Below are 17,203 nucleotides of genomic sequence, written 5' to 3'. Positions count from 1 at the left end.
CGAGCCACCTTGCACTAAAATGTAAAAAGTGAAATTCCTATAGCATGTAAAAGCAGCCATTTTTCCCCTAATATGTGTAACAACTGTAGGTGTTTTGTAAAATGCTGTACACGTGATTTCATTTTGTTTCAATTGTTGTAAAGTAGAAATGCAACTTACATTGTGATTTATGGTATTTAACCTTCGTGATAATGCACAAAAGGTCATTTTTGTGGTCTCACCATTTCTGTTTCCATAGAGGTGCAGGACTTTACATGAAACATTAGCCTTCAGTGACTAAAAGTGCAACAGGAGTAACAAATACCCAGCAGCTGCTTGGGAGAACCTGGAGAGAACCCACACTGCACGAGGAGAACATGTGAAGGACATGAACCGGCGACCTTCTTGCTGCGAGGCAACACTGCTACCAACTGCGCCACCGTGTCGCCCATGCTGTATGTATAGTATTGAAAAAATTGGTCTTTAAAAACATTACGCAAATGTACCTTAAATTAACAGAGAATTATTGTTTTTTAATTACAGAACAAAGTCTGGGTAATGAGCTTCCAGTACTTTTTCTGTTACTTTAGGATTTTACCTAACATTTGCAGTTTTTATACCATAGATATACCATTAAATAGCAGAAAGGATCTTGCATTTTCACTGTACATACATGATGAAATAACAGCAAATGTCCATTTTTTAAATGAAAGCTGTGCCATTAAATAACAGGAAAATGTCTTGTTTTAAACTATAGATACACCAGTAAATATACATATAATTTCTCTCTCTTTCTCTCTCTCTTTATAAAAAAAAATAAATAAAATACAGTCACCGTAAATATACACACTTACAATACATTTTTCATCATGACAGACTGTCATTACATGTACTGTTATATTATGGAAGGTTTTTTTTTGTTGGTTAAAGTGGATTAAATTGTAAAAATGCATCATTTAAAAAAACAGACATACATTTTACATATAAAATGTTTGATCTGAAAAATATAAAGTTAATTGTGTCTGTTAAATGACTGTTTTGACATTAAAGGACAATATTTCCTTCTACATGCAGCTATTGAAGTATAAAGTGGCATAAGATTAAGATACTCAGGCAAGGAACAAGTGCCTCAACACTGTGCGTAAATACTTACATCTTAAATATATTCCCACTGCTTATTATTAGAGGCTTTGCTTACATGGTCCTGCAGTAATTCACTGTAGCAGAGAGGAAAGACTTTGGGGAAAACATGAAGTTGAGTAACCGCTGAGGAAACCACTAATGTTTTGCTTTTACTAAACTGTCATATAAACATGAGCGATGTTATTCCTCTCTGGATGTTCACATTCATGCCACTGGTGCTCTGGTGAGTTTACAACCTGTTGGAGGACTCCTCCGCCCCACAATGCACCGCGGTGCTAATGTTTTGGTGACGTCATGCGTGGCTGGAAGGGAAAACAGCCAGTGGGTGGGCTGGGCTGTGGTCCTGCTCTCGGCGCTTCTAACACCGCAAACCACGCAGATACACGTGTTTAAACCCCACATACGGATACACAAACTTCGCAGAATGAGTTAGAAGCCGTGCCTCGAGTGTGCCAGGTAGGTGGGTGTATTTCATCGCTGACTTTCGCCAGTCCTCGCCCGGCTGCGCTTTGTGCTGTCCGGCTAGCTTAGCTCGTAGCGCTAACAGCGGTGGCAGCGGCATCGGGCAGCCGCCTGTCTGACTGGCGCCTCCGAGGCGGCTGTGAACGGCCAATAAACCCGCTTGTTAATGGCCTGTTAGCTACAGCAAACATGCAGGCCTCCAGTCTGTGAGATTTACCTCGAAGGAGTCGGTGGTAGCTCGGCTTGTTCGCAGACTTTACCTCAATAGCAGAGGCTGTGACATTGAAATTTCAGGTGCTAGCTTCCCATCGAGAACTGTATTATTTGTTTTCATTGTTAGCCTGCAGAGGAACATGTACAGTAGATTAAATACCGTCTTTAAAGCAATAAGTAACAACTTAAAAACTACCTACATGAATTTAATATGTTATGATAAAGACATTACACACATTTGGAGGTGAAACGACTGCAGTTGAATCCATGATAATAATTTAGGTGAGCCTTTCAAAGACAAATAGAAAACTCATTTAGCCGTTATAATTTGTTATTCCATTTCTGTCTGAAGCCTTGGCAGGATCAAATTATCCACTTTGCAAGAGTGTACTCATCTGAACTCTCTCTGGCTCCTCTCCCTTCCTCCCCTCCCTCTGCCAGTGCACTGAAACATGGGTCTTTGCAGTGTCCACGTCCTTCTGCTGCTCTTGCTGCAGGCTCTGCGGACATCAGCTGAGGGCTCAGGTACTCCACTCAGTTGTGTCTCTATTTGTTGTTGTGCAGTGTGATGCATCTTAACCTGTTGTCTGTTCTTGCTGTGTACTCTAGCACAATGGCTCAACTCAACATACTGTATTTTCCTGACAACACTTCACTTGTTAGCGGGACAGTACTACATATAGTAGGAAACAACACCATGCCAGGACCTGGAGCAAAGAGTTGAAGCTGAGGAGAAGTTTGAAGTGCATGCAGATGACGAAACATTTGTTATTTAGATGATGATAAACAGTTTGATCTTCAGAAGCGACCTAGTCTGAAGTTCAAGCAAAACATCTGATAGAAATTAATTAAGCTTACCCCACATGTAAACAATGTGGGGCTGCAACTAACTCAGATTTGGAAATTATTTTGTTAATCAACTAATGAATTAGTCTTTAAAATATCAGAAAACAAAGAATAACTTGTATGTACAATGTATGGTGGAGTGTTTTAAATGTATTTTTATTGCCCAAAGCACAAAAATATTCAATTTACCATCATGTAAGCCCGTCACAGTAGCAGCCTGTCACATCTGAGAAGCTGGAACTCCCAAATGTTTCATATTTTGGCATGAAAACAACAACTACTAAACTAATCAATGGCATTTGTGCAGCTCCTCGCTGTACCACATCAACAGTCAGCCAATGGAAACAAGTAATTAGAGCAGGAAACAAAATGGTGTTTACACAATTATAACTAAATTGGTTTCTGCTTACTTTTTCCCTCCAACTCTCAGACTGACTCCAGCACATCCACGGCCTGCTGTAAATAACAGGCTTGCTGAGTTGTAAAACCTGGGTTAGGTAACAAGATAAATACAGTACATAGGCCAAGTTTTTTTTCTTTTACAGAAGAAACCTCCACATCGGTTGTAGCAAACACCAATCACCACCATCAAATTGATCAGAATTAGGATGACAAATAACAACTACATTTTCTAACTAAGGTTCTTCCTCTGAGTTTCTTGAACATAATAGACTTTTTTTTCTTTTAATCCAAGACTTTTTGTCAAATAAATTAACACAGATCCAGATTTGTTTGTTGTCCTCCATCAAAGGCCCTTTCTGAGCCAGACAAAACCCTGACCTGTTATTATCAACAGGTACAACCTATAGCTCTGAAGCATTTTTTTAGGATTAACCATCAGAAATAAAACATTTGATATTTCCATCCTTGCAAATATGAACTGAACTGAATTTGTGTGTCTTCTGTGGTTGCACTGGCAAAGGAATAACAATAGTGCTGCATTGTGATTTTTATTTATTTTTTTTAAGAGACATGGTATCCTGTGTTTAAGAATTGAGCAATGCACTGCCTTTGACTGTTTGGAAAAATTGTATTGAGCCATAATTTCTTGTTACAAATGTGTTACGTATTAATAGTGGAGAAAAAAAACTGATAATCAATTGCCATTTGACTGTGAGCTGTGTTTGAATTATTAACCACGCTCATTTTGCTGAAATGGATAAAGAGGAAAAGTGGAAAATTCATCTTGTGATCATGCTCATTTGTTGCTACTGCAGACATCATTTGGTCATAGTTGGTGTCCACCTCCTGGGGATGACTGCTAGAGGGTGACTACAGTGCCCACTGTCTGTCTTTTAGTGTGAATTCACAGTTATGTTGTGCCAGATGGTCAGCTCGCTCGTTTGAGTGTGAGCGAGAAAGTTGGTGAGACAGACGTGCTTCTGTTGGCGTGCAGCCTTATATACATTCACAGAGTGTATGGTGTGCTCACAAACTGTCTTTCACAGATGGACAGTTGCTGTGTCTATGTGACGGCCCCAAATGCCTCCAGTCCACGCAGTGCCATGGTACCCAGTGCTTCTCTTCTGTCAAAGTTGGCAGCAGCGGGGTTGTGTTTGAACGCGGCTGCCTGAAAGGGCCGGAGAAAATCCGTCTAATGTGCTCCACAGCTCCATCCTTCCACCAGGCCATCCTCTGCTGCGCCCAGGACAGATGCAACAGCAACACCACCAGGAGCTCTCTGATGACTCTGCTTCCATCAGGTTGATAGCAGCTCATAACAGGCTTCTTGTCAGCAAAGAGATGAATAGTCTGTAGCTCAGGCGTTTTACTAACCTATTTGTCTCTTTCCTCACTCTGCACTTTTGCCCACAGCCCCAGAAAATGAGCCGGTTCGGTATCGTGTGGAGACATTAGCTCTCTTTGTACTGGGCCCTGTGGTGGTTCTGGCTCTGCTGTCTGTCGTGTCAGTGCTGGCCTGCAGGAGGCTGCACCACGGCCGTCTGCAGAGGCTGCAGGAGTTTGACACCGAGCAGGGAGCCATAGACGGACTCATCACCTCCAATGTGGGAGACAGCACTTTAGCGGTATGAATGAACAGAGTTTCCTGTTGAAACCATGAAAAGGGATTCACAGCAGAATGAATGCCATCTCTACTTCCAGCCTTAACAGTGTGTACATCTGTAGTGGTGGGGTATTTGTCCCTTTGACAATTTACCAGCGTGGTGCTTTCATTAAAGGTTTGCTGGAATGATTCCAAGTTGTGGAGGAGACATAAAATGCAGTTATTTGAACCATTATATGTCCTAAATGTTTATACAAGAAAAGATTTTTACTTGAACAAAAAGCTGTATGCTGACTCCAAAGCACATTTTTTAAAAGTGCACAATGTTTTCATCCCAGGGGAATCTCTCTCAATGCATTCCACCTACATGTGGTGCGTGGATAACTGTGCTCCTTTTGCAGATTGTTGCATACACAGCTAAAATTATATCTGTCTCTGTGTCCAGGACCTGTTGGATCACTCGTGCACATCAGGCAGTGGTTCAGGTCTTCCCTTCCTCGTCCAGAGAACTGTGGCCAGGCAAATTAGTCTGATGGAGTGTGTAGGTAAGTGTAGCACACAGGCCATGTGTAGGGCAGATTCATATCTCTGACTGACTGATGTGATGAGTGTCTTTCTGAGGAAACTCATGTCACAAATGATATGTGAAAAAAGTACAAAAATATTAACCCAGAAGTAGCCGAGAGAGCATCTTAATTGCACAGAAAGCATATTGTTGTCAGTTATTATCATTATAACCAGGAGAGAAGACAGTCTGTTTAGTTATTGGCCAGTTTCCCAACAGTAAGCAGTGAACTGTCTCACTAAGTCACATGCAGACTGTAGTCCTTCATGCTCAGTTTCAGTTGACTGTACATTTTTTGGATGACTGTGCAGATCCACTCTTGGCTGTAACCAGTTTTAAGATACCAATCTGACAGAGATGTCAGATGATGTACAGGTAATAACAGGAGGTCGGATTCTTTTTGACTTACCTAAAGAAACTGTTCAACCACAAGTCACAAGTTCCCTTTTCTATCCAGTCTTGTGTCTTCTTGACCACGTTGAAAATTGTGACACGTCTGTTGTTGTTGATGTAAGTTTACTCAATGTCATGGAAACGCTGACAAATTTCAATTTCAGCGTTCAAATAAAAGTATGTAGGCCACATGTCTTGGGATCCTGTTTTGTACTGCAGTACTTTACAGTACAGTTTGTACTAGTTTGGAATTGGAAGAATGCAGCGTTGTGCTGTGGATGTGGAAACATCAGATCAGTGTCAGACAAATCAGACTCACAGTTTTTCCAGCTGCTGTATAAATACAGTCATAGAATGGACTGAAAATGGCCTAAAAAGTGCTTCTCAGACTTTAATATTCAGACAGCAATTACCCTATCCAAATATGTGTATCTATATTTTCTTCTCTGACTTCGTGCTTCATTTCTTATCACTCGTTTATTTGTGGTATTTTTTTAGGCAAGGGACGGTATGGAGAGGTGTGGCGAGGCCAGTGGCAGGGGGAGAACGTGGCTGTGAAAATTTTCTCATCAAGAGATGAGAAGTCCTGGTTCAGGGAGACGGAGATCTACAATACAGTGCTGCTGAGACACGAAAACATACTGGGTGAGTCGGTTGCACTAAATGCTCGATCTGTCTGTGCAAGTGTAAAGAAGAAAGAAGCTAAACATTAAAACAACTTCTTTGATTAAATTGTCTGACCACCAAATACACGTGCATTGAATTTCTTTAAGAGTCTGAAATTCTGCTTTTGAAGGATTTTCTCCTTCCATAAATGTATTCTCCAGCCAAAGGTCTGCAGACTTACAAAGCCAACAGCACATGCCTGAAGGGAGTTTTTCTGTCTCACAGAAAATCTGCTTCTTACATGCCTGAAACTCCTCATTTTCCTCGTATGTCTAACAGCTGGCTTGACAACATTTTTGAATGTTGAAGCATGTGAACATATTCAAGCAGACCCCCCAGAATAAAATTACAAAACTGTAATGACACAACTGTAACATATTAACTACATCAGACAGGTGTGTTTTCCAGTAATCCATTCGTTTAACTTCCTTCAATGTGCTTTAATGCTTCCTACATTGATGTTTAAAAGGAATCGACACACAGAGAGTAGACACAGTACAAAAGCAACACCACTGCAAGATGTTAGGAAGCTATTCAGCAAAACAGAACTTAACTAAACTCTGAATGAATTCTATACAGTTGGATGATCTCTTACATTTTGTTTCTACCTGTTCTTTTCTCTCTGCTGCCTCCCCTGACTCTCCTCTCAGGGTTCATGGCGTCTGACATGACTTCTCGAAACTCCAGCACTCAGCTGTGGCTCATCACCCACTACCATGAAAACGGTTCGCTGTACGACTACTTGCAGCGAGTAGCAGTGGAGACGTCAGAGGGCTTGGCGATGGCGGCGTCGATAGCCTGTGGCCTTGTGCACCTGCACGCAGAGATCTTTGGCACAGAGGGGAAACCGGCCATCGCACACCGAGACCTGAAGAGCAAAAATATCCTGGTGACCAAGGAGCTGCGCTGCTGCATTGCAGACCTTGGTCAGTCATTTTTCCAGTAGTTTGACTCCTATAACTATTTATCTGCTTGTTCTTGGGTTTTAGACATTCAGTTATTTAAAACAGAGCTTCAGCCAACCTTTAGCCATATTAAACACAAGTGCTACCTGTTCAGAGGACTTGCACAAACATCAGTTAATTAAACATTAACACCTCGTAAACCTTCACATGCCGTAATGAAATCAAGGACAGGATATCTACATTTGTCTTGTCTGAAAGTTTTAGTAATATTTAGTGTCTTGTTTAGTCATGAATACATTTTTCCCCAAACAAAATCATGAATGATGGAAAAAAAAGCGCACAGCATGAATCACAAAAATGCACTGTGCAAATGTACTCAAGGTCAATTTGATGCTTTAAAAGTTGCATTATTTATGTGGGATTGCAGTGCTTTTCACCTCTCATATTGATCCACTACATCGCATTTCTGTCCATTTCAAACCTCTTACCTGGCACATAATCGCGTGTATGCGGCACCATTTCTATTTTAGGACGGATCTTTTTGAAGTCCTGCTATAATACTGTGCCTGACTGCATGTTACAGGTCTGGCTGTGACCCACTCCCAGGCAGACAACCTGCTAGATGTGGGCAACAATCCGAAGGTTGGCACCAAACGCTACATGGCACCTGAAGTGCTGGACGAAACCATTCAGACAGACTGCTTCGATGCCTACAAGAGAGTGGACATATGGGCCTTTGGACTGGTGCTGTGGGAGATAGCGAGACGCACATACAGCAATGGTGAGTGTCCTGCATGTAGCGCATTGCTGTTGACCTAACACAAGTGTGACATGGTGACGTCATATCACAGATATACCTGTCTGAGGTATGAAAGCATTGTTGCTGCTGTTTGGGAAACGATCAGCTTGACTGATGCATTGTGGTGTCAAGTCCTGTGGTTAGGATAAGATAAGATAAGATATGCCTTTATTTATCTCACAGTGGAGAAATTCACGTTGGTAGCAGCATTAAACAGAGATACACATATACGAGAGAAAAAAAAAAGTACATATAAATATAAGAAATAGTGCAAACAGAATATGAAAATGGGCTTCTGAATGGGGGGTATATAGAAAAGAAATATGTATATATATATATATATATTTATATATAAAAGATATATAAAGGATGTTATTTTGCTCTTGTCATTTTCACTAATTTCTATCATCACTATTTCACTTTGCAGGTATTGTTGAAGAGTACAAACCTCCGTTTTACGATCAGGTGCCAAATGACCCCAGCTTTGAGGACATGAGGAAGGTGGTGTGTGTGGAGCAGCAGAGGCCGTTCATTCCTAATCGTTGGTTCTCTGATCCTGTGAGTAATAAACTTTCACTTCATTTATCCACGCAAATAATCTTTACTGTGCAAAACCAAAATGTGCTACAGCAATACAGAAGCATGTTTATTTCAAAATGTCAAATATCAGATCAAAATATGATCTAAACAAAACGATGTAAGAAGGGGAAGTCACCGTAGTTGAACTGCTCCAGACTGAGACACATTATGAGCCCATTAGGATTCACTTTGATGCTTCATATCAGGAGGACATAAGTGAAAAGAGTTGGCAACCAGGACTTTATATGTCTTGATTTGATCATCACAAGAGTGTGTTTTTTAAAATGCCAACAGGTGGACGTCCATTGACCAGTTTTTTTAGTAACGTTTTCAGTTTGCACATTAAAAAACATTCTGATGGAAACACTAAAAATAATCAAATCATTTTTATGCTTGGCTGAGATGGAAAAGACGTAAAGTGCACTGGAAAGAGACTTTTTGAACTGCAATCATACTTGCATCATATTGTTGATTGTTGTCTGATTGAAAATGTCGTGCCTCCAACTTCAACCACTTCCTAATGTTCACATAACTGTGGTAGATGGAAACGTGTATTAATAGAACTTTTTTGTGTGCTAATTTTGTTGAAATTTGGTTAGAATTTGCACTAGATTTATATGGAAACTAGTCAAACAAGACGTTTCAGAGAACAGTTAGAACATTTAAATAAAAGGCAAGTCCTGCTTTAAATATTTACATGATGGGGATACAAACTGGAGACACCTCTTGTGTACTTGTATGAGCCTGACAGGAGGTTAGATGAGGTAAAATAAACATGGTGAGAGATTGACACCAGTGTTGGTGAGACAGCAGCACACCACCAGCACCCAGAATGGCCTTCTACATCTGAAGGCTCTCATTGATTGTGGAGTTTCCTCTCACAGTGGGTGCATCGCTGCATGACTCTTCTTTTATGTTCTGTTTCTTCCTTCCTCAGACTCTCTCTGCACTGGTGAAGCTGATGAAGGAGTGTTGGTACCAGAACCCCTCTGCCAGGCTAACGGCGCTGCGCATCAAGAAGACCTTGGACAAAATTCACAGCTCTCTGGAGAAGGGCAAGGAGTCGTGAGAGGGTGAAAAGCTCCAGAGGCAGCTGCCTGATGTCAGGGATCGGCTTAACAAGAGCCCGGTGTTTGTTCTAACAAGAGAGAGGGCAAGTAGGGGGACGGACAGAGGACTCGAGGAAAGAGTCGTTCAAGTGTCATCCAGCCTCATCCTTCTCTCGCTCTCTCACTTTCTCTTCCTTTCTCTGTGGTTGCCTTCGACTGACATCCCTCTGTTTGACTTGAAGCCCACACAGACGTTTGGACATGTCTGAATAAGCCAGCCTTTGCTATGACGGAACACAAACCATTTGCCAGCGTGTTCCCACTGACCTGAACTGTGGACTGTTACTGAGTGTGAACGGACGGCATATTGTAGTATCCCCATCCCCAAAGCTTTAACGCCCCTTTAAGACTGCTCTGGGTTTGGCCTTCCTACACACACACACACACCAAACACTACATACTGAGTGTCTCTTGCAATTGAATTTGTGGTCTCCAGCCAGCGTTTCTTTTTTTTTTTTGTTTGGCATGCGGTTGTGGCATTCTGCTCAGAGACAATCAAAAATATTTCACTCATTTAGCTTTATTATAACATGCCAACTATCGCCACAAAACACAATATGTTCACTAACAAAAGGAGAAGAGCCAATAGAATCAAAAATTGTTTTTAAATCTTTTTAAAAATAGTATGATATTTATGTATTGAATCTCCACTGTTACCACACTACTGAGGATATGTAAGACTGATGTACAATGGTGCGTGAAACTGACTGTATACATATATAGGCATTTACTCTACTGGACTTTCTGTACCCTTGTTGTCATTATGGGATCGAATAGGAAATGATTTGTTGAGAAATAGTGGAAAAAGAGTAGGACAGTTGTTCCCACTAAGTTTGTTTGTTTGTTTGTTGTATGGAGGGAAAAAAAAACAGGATAAAACACTACAGACGCGTTTGTGTAGAAAGTATCTGCCGAAAGGAATTAGTCTGTATCTCAAAATAAGAACATGAAGTGAACTGATCCTCTCCGCTCGGCGTACTTTACATATTCACTGTGGCCGATTTGGAAAAACTCTTCTGAGCCAGTAGAGAGGAATCAAGAAGGACTCGTCTGTGGTAAAGCTGATGTTTTTTTTTTTTTTTAAGATGCTGGAGGTAAATTCTTTCTGTAGCGAGCTGGGCCTCCATTTATTCCTGTCGTCTTCAGTCATGCCACACTGTACAAGTTGTGTGAATAATGGAGAAAAAAACAAACCACTCCATCTTCAACTTCATCTGTTTCATTGAAGATTAGGTTTAAACGTTGCCTAGGTGTACAAAAGAATTTGTTCACAGATGCTGGCTTTGTTTTGGGAAAAAAAAAATGTTGCTTTGTCTTTTTTATATGTAATAAAACATTTACTGCACTCTTGCCTAATGATTAGCCAGCATGTGATTTTAGTCTACAAATTAAAATGCTTTAATTTGCTGGCAGTAAACAATGTTTCCCAATCAAACCATTTAAATGCAGATCGCCTGGATGGTGACAGAAACAGAGCTGGCCACTCGTCACAAGTTGTGGCCTTCAGTATTTATTTTAATACATAGAAATGCACAAAAACTTTCACTGTTCATCCAAACATTTCTTTACTCCCACTGTCATTCCCTGTCTGCCCTCTAGTGGCAACTAGTAGACACACTAAAGAGAAGACAGTCATGATTGCTCACTTTGCTTCAACACTGAAAAATCTGTTTTGAGCTTTACAAAGCATCCGTAATGCAAAATCTGAAACTTGTTGAATATTAAATAGGACAAGGACTGCATCAGACTAAGGATACTTTGTCAGTACAATTAGCAGAGGTAGATCAAACAATATTCAAACCATAACTTCAGTTCATCAGCTCCTAAAAGTAATGCTTTGTGCACAATAAAAATGAAACTACTTGAAGGTTTGGAAACACAACAGACATCACATGGTGTTTGCAGCTTGCTTGGCAAATTCCATGTCTTGTGCAAAGCCGGCAGCTCTGTAGCAAATGTGTGAAAAAGGGTGTGCCAGGAAAGGGCATCAGCTGCCACGCAAACCATGTGCCAATAAGGTTTCAGCTGAAGTGGAGCTCTACATACATTACCTCAGTCATTTCAGATTATCTGGTAAAGTCTTGTATGGGTTGAGGATGCCTTTGGGGTCCAGCATGGCCTTGATGTTACCCATCAGGGCCACAGCTTGGCTCGGTTTACTGTAGTAGATGTAGTTTCTCTTCTTCAGACCCAGTCCATGCTCTGCGCTGATGCTGCCCTGGCAGCCGGCTGTCCATTCATAGACAAAAGGCTCAATGGCAGCCAGAAGAGCAGGATCTTTAGCAGGAGAAGTGATGTTCAGGTGGAGGTTACCGTCACCTGCAGGGCAGAGAGGGATGGGACGGAGGTCGGATGAAGATGGAAAGATGCTGAAAGGTACCATGACATCAAATCTCCTGATACACTTTCTTCATAGCTTTTGTTATAATCAGTCTTACCCACGTGTCCGTATCCCACCACGCTCTTGGCCCGGTCCCCCAGGTGCTGCCTCATGTCCGTCACGAGCTGGTAGATCCGCTCCACCGGAAGGGAGATGTCATACTTGTAGGTGAAGCCATCATGAGTCAGCGCCTCCGTGACACGTTCACGCATCGACCACAGAGCCTGGAAAGGTGGGAATGGAAAGGTTGACGGCATCATCGTTTGTGCCTACGTATCTACTGGGGCTTTACCTTGCTCAGAAGGAAGATGATCATTTCACCTCGAGCAAAGGCAATGAGTCTGTGTTACCTTGTTCTGCAGAAATCTATGCATGTACCTGTTATTTCTGACCATGATAGAAACTAAAATGTCTAATATGCTTGAGTAAATTAAACTGCAATTAACAAAAGTAGAATTTAAAAAAAGCTGAATTTTCAGTTCTTATCATTCTGGCACTGTGTCCTTGGTTCTGGTGGAAACCTTTTTGGGTGGCGCCAAAAACTCCTTTATGCAGGAAAAACCCCTCCTACACAAGAGTTACAAATATTTAAGAAACCATACGAGACTGAATACCTAAAAAGAATATGACTGGTATGATATTCTTTTTGTTATGGTCAAAAAGCAGCACTGTTAGCATCTCTCAAAACTTTCCAATGTCTCTTCCCTGTGTGTGGTGGGAAGCCTGAAGGATGTTTGATCTTACTGGAGAAGGAAATCTTTAAAAAATGGTTGTAAATACAAGTAAATACATTTAAAAAAAAAGGCTAAATAATTTCCAAAGCCAACTAAACTTTCCTGTTTTTTTTTTTTTTTTTTTAAGCAAATGCTACCTAAACGAGATTGTGCAGCTCCTGCAGTTGTTGGGGATGATTTTCATCTGCGGTTCTCTGCTGCTCCAGACAGTATTTACAGCAGCTGGATGGTGTATGTGGGATGGACTCAAAATAGCCCACAGTGTCTTGAAATCATTATAATGAAGACACAAGTCACCCAGTGCATCAGTGTGGCTCACGAGTCTGTTTTAAATAGTTTCATGGAAAACAACGGAGCTCTGCGGCACAAACTATAACAGGCTCTGGCTACACACACAATTAAAAATAAAATATTGTGGGTTCCTGTCATGTGACATGCGATTTTTGAGCGTAAGAAAATCCAAGAATATCACCAGATTTATCCTTTAAAAGTTAAGGAACAACAACATCCACTTACCTTTATTTTGGACTCCTCGGTTGCTACCGTTCCATCAGTAACCAATGTTGATGTCATCGCCTCCTCTAGAAAGTTGTGAAGTTTCTGCGAGTCGTGCTCCGGGTCAGATCCAGATGTTTCTATGACGATGTAGAACGGGCAATCTGTAGAATATAGGGAACAGGTTGGTCCATGTGTGTTTAGTTGTTTCATACAGTAATTACACGTGTGCATGTGTTTATTTACCAGAGATGGGATTCGGTAGTTTGAGGTGCGTGTTCAACAGCCTCATACATTCGCTGTCCAGGAACTCAAAGGCTGACAGAATTTCTCCCAGCATGCCTCTGCAGAGCTGAAATGTCTTCAGCAGCTGCTCGAAGGTCTCGCAACCTACAAGCCAACACACATATGACTGAAGGACTGTAGAGTTTAGCTGCTCGTCTCATCTAGATCTGGATCATTTATTTATTTACATTCACAGATGTGGGAAAAAGAAAACATAAAATCGTACCCAGGAAAACCACATTAACAGATTTGGGTTTCCGTGGACAAAGGATGGACACCGCAGTGATGACGCCTAACGTTCCCTCTGACCCGATGAAGAGCTGTTTGAGGTCATATCCTGTATTATCTTTTCTCAGGGTGGCCAAGCAGTCCAGCACCCGTCCATCTGCCAGCACCTACACACACAAACATGAATATTAACCCTTTATCTTCCATAGTTGTAACACAATATTTGTTAATGGGCATCAGAGTCCATGTTTTATTTACTCCACTCACCACTTCCAGGCCCAGCACAGTCCCATGTAAGGAGCCGTATCGCAGCAGCCGGAGCCCACCTGCATTAGTTGCCACGTTACCCCCAATCTGGCAGCTACCTTTTGCTCCCAGATCCAGCGGCATGATGAAGTCTCTCTCCTCCAGGTAAAGGGACAAGTTCTCCAAGACGCAACCGGCCTGACAGGTGAGAATACCTGACAATAAGAGTGAAGGAATAATGCAGGATGATGCATGTGCATTTGGGAGAAAAAAAATAGTATGTTTTAAAAACCTTTTTTGAAGTGACAACTTGTTTTGGATGAAACATACCAGAGATATTATCAAAGGTGAGGATGTTGTTCATAAGAGAGGTGGAGAGGATGATCTCATCATAAACTGGCACGCTGCCTCCGACCAGCCCAGTATTACCTCCTTGAGGGTTCACCGCCAGGTTACGACTGTTACAATACCTGCAGGAGGAAAACAAAACAACTTAAGCAGCTTTGGGACCAGATAAAGACATTGTGTCTGTTTATCTACTGTTTGCTCTTTACCGGAGAATTTGAGACACTTCCTCTGTTGTCTGAGGTCTCAGCAGCACTTCACTAGAACCTGCAGGAACAGAAGAACGGGACATAAACGTCAGAAAATCCATGTAATGAAATGCATCAAGCAAAATGTCTTGAGTACAGTTTTAGACTTCACCTTTCACAGTCCTGAGCCAGTCCACATTACTGGACTCAACCAGATCAGGGTCAGTGATGGTTCTGCCTGGTAGGATTTTCCTGAAATAGGCCAAATCTTCCTCTGTTACTCTGGAAAAAGGCAGCCTCTCTGGGGCTGCAGCAGGGGAGGACTTGGGCTCAGCGTGCAGCTTACGAGTGGAGGCCACAAACTGCCCAGAGCCGCAGGCAAGAAATGGGCTGTCTGCAGGTGAAGGTCTGGCTGCACATGTGAGGGTGCTGTGGGGGCACAGATGTCTCAGAGCTGCCCTCAGCCTCACTGTTCTCTGGAAAATTCCTGCCATGACTGGAGAGACCGTATGCAGAAGTGGCAAAGCAGGCTGAAGAAAAGAAGTAGATTAAAAAAGGTCAGATATTTTTATCTTACTTAGGTGGTAGTGGAGTTGGAATTAGATAAGTGGAAGGTGAGACAAATTCCAACTTTGTGGCTTGTGTTTGTTCATTAGCAAACAGCTGCTCTGATCTAAGATGACTGCCCCACAGTAAAGCAGACTCTGAGTTTAGAGAAACCGTATTTATCACAGTTTTAAATTATTTAGGCAATTTATTAGAGTCTAAAAAAACAGTAGCTTCTTAACTCCAGCATTCAAGTTAGAGGTTACTTTACGTTATATATAATGAAGTTGTTGAGTCCAAACCATTATGTTTCAATTCAAAGTAAAATTCTGCACAATCAACAAAACCTTTAACTGACTCAGTTAAATTTACTCAACAAATAATAAAGTCGGGTCTTAACCTTAATATTGAAATTTATAATAGAAATATGATCTCTGTTGGAAAGCACTTTGGCTTCATGTCCGTTAACTTTAAAAGTGCTATAAAACTGTGACTTCACTAATACTGACACACTGCCTTTTGCATTTGATGTCTTCTTGTTTGAAAATTTTTTCTTGATTATTGTCATTACCTTCTGACTATCCTGCTTTTGCTTTGTCTGTCAAAGCAGTTTGTACACCTTGCTTTGAAAAGTGTTATATAGAATTATTTCATTTATTAATATTAGGTTGAAAAGCAAACTACAGACACACTTTATTCTATGTGTCTAAACTTCATCAATCCAATGATGGCAACCTGATTTTTTTTTTCTACATATTGAATACTTTTATTTTTCTTAATCCTGACTGAAGTTTGTGAGTATTTCATATTAAATCAGATAGTTGTTTTTGAAGTAATAAATTCACTGTATTCAGTAACAGCTTTACATGCGGTGCTCCCACAGAGATGCCAACACAAAAAGGAAAGCCTGAGAACAGTCTTGCAGTTGTATCTCAGTAAATATATTAAAAATGGAACAGCTATAAAATGAGATATGATTGACATAAGAGGTATGAGATGTTTATCTACCTGCCGGATCGTACCTTTGTGACACTGCAGTGAAAGAACAAACCTTGTTCACCAACTGTTTTTATCCTTCAGAGCGAACTATTTGCATGCTTTGCCTAATAACGCTACAATGTTAGATGCTATTCCTACACTCAGAAAGTCGTAATGCTTCGTTATTCTCTCTGCAAGCTGCTTTCCTGCAACGAGGCACCGATCTAACAAACCACTAACAAACATCTTAAGATATGTCGCTGTTTTTACAACAACTCACTAATTTCACGAGTCGCACCCGCACCTGAAGCTGCAGCTTCAGTTAGCCTAGCTAGCATGTTTAGCACACAGATTGAGAAGACATTAGACAGAAATATGTTCATTAACTCACCACAAACGCTCATTTAACAGCCCGCATGTCTCCGTCCGCGTGTCTTTATTGTGTAATATCGCAGTGCGACGTCTGTCACAAAGTTCAAGGACGACTCCGCTGCTTTAAGATGGCATTTTCAATGTTTACAACTAGCTGTTAGCAAGTGCAGGAAGCTGGGGTGAAAGGTCACGGGGGGGAGAATGGACCAATCAGAAGTCAGCTTTCAGAGTTAGCCAATAGCTGCGGACCTTTTATTATCATTGAACAGCCAATGATGATTGAAGTTATTTCAAATTAAGATTTAGAGTGATTATACTTAATTACAGACTCTTAGCTATTTACCACCAGGTCCGTCGCACACGTCTGCAGACATACATTTATTTTTTCCCCAGACACACGTCCCTTGAAATCTGTGTAATTAAATTGGGACTTGGGTTTAAAAATGAACTCAAAATGTGCCAATGTCTGAGCACATGCAGTTTACAACTGGTCTACAGCTGCTTGACTAGATTCTTTTTAAAATCAGAAAATAAAAACATGTTTAAAAATCTGTTTTTAACCTAATTATTTATACTTTCTAATTTTGAGGTATTCATAATAAGCACACTTTTGTATATTGTATTGTAAATGACAGAGAACAACAGACAGACATCATATTGAAAAGTTGACCAACAACCCATGTTAACATGTAGATTTGAAATGATTCTCTCAGATACATGCGGTAGACCTTATCTTTAGAGC

General features: G+C 41.1%; 2 protein-coding genes across 4 annotated transcripts; one reads left to right on the top strand and one right to left on the bottom strand.

Annotated features, from left to right (window-relative positions):
- The first annotated feature begins 1,445 nt into the window (after window positions 1-1,445).
- acvr1l (activin A receptor, type 1 like) lies at window positions 1,446-11,009 on the top strand. 2 transcript variants are annotated; one of them, XM_008291875.1, is made up of 10 exons: window positions 1,446-1,578; window positions 2,239-2,322; window positions 4,092-4,346; window positions 4,459-4,670; window positions 5,094-5,193; window positions 6,105-6,251; window positions 6,923-7,198; window positions 7,761-7,958; window positions 8,404-8,534; window positions 9,493-11,009. In XM_008291875.1, exons 2-10 carry the CDS (start codon window positions 2,250-2,252, stop codon window positions 9,622-9,624), a joined length of 1,524 nt encoding a protein of 507 aa, XP_008290097.1. In that variant the 5' UTR covers window positions 1,446-1,578; window positions 2,239-2,249; the 3' UTR covers window positions 9,625-11,009. The 2 variants fall into 2 exon arrangements, with proteins under 2 accessions (XP_008290097.1, XP_008290098.1); XM_008291876.1 differs by having other exon boundaries at window positions 1,446-1,582.
- A 149-nt stretch (window positions 11,010-11,158) lies between these two features.
- Window positions 11,159-16,635, bottom strand: d2hgdh (D-2-hydroxyglutarate dehydrogenase). 2 transcript variants are annotated; one of them, XM_008291874.1, is made up of 10 exons: window positions 16,481-16,635; window positions 14,738-15,095; window positions 14,587-14,644; window positions 14,363-14,502; window positions 14,054-14,247; window positions 13,785-13,953; window positions 13,520-13,663; window positions 13,295-13,437; window positions 12,103-12,268; window positions 11,159-11,983 (listed from the first exon to the last, which is right to left on the bottom strand). In XM_008291874.1, exons 2-10 carry the CDS (start codon window positions 15,057-15,059, stop codon window positions 11,721-11,723), a joined length of 1,599 nt encoding a protein of 532 aa, XP_008290096.1. In that variant the 5' UTR covers window positions 15,060-15,095; window positions 16,481-16,635; the 3' UTR covers window positions 11,159-11,720. The 2 variants fall into 2 exon arrangements, with proteins under 2 accessions (XP_008290096.1, XP_008290094.1); XM_008291872.1 differs by having other exon boundaries at window positions 14,738-15,061.
- Window positions 16,636-17,203: the final 568 nt, after the last annotated feature.

This window comes from Stegastes partitus, unplaced genomic scaffold, assembly GCF_000690725.1.
Source record: "Stegastes partitus isolate 25-593 unplaced genomic scaffold, Stegastes_partitus-1.0.2 Scaffold766, whole genome shotgun sequence".
NCBI classification, from domain to species: domain Eukaryota; kingdom Metazoa; phylum Chordata; class Actinopteri; family Pomacentridae; genus Stegastes; species Stegastes partitus.
Note: the sequence above shows the minus strand (reverse complement) of the source record. Positions and strands in the feature narration are given on the sequence as shown.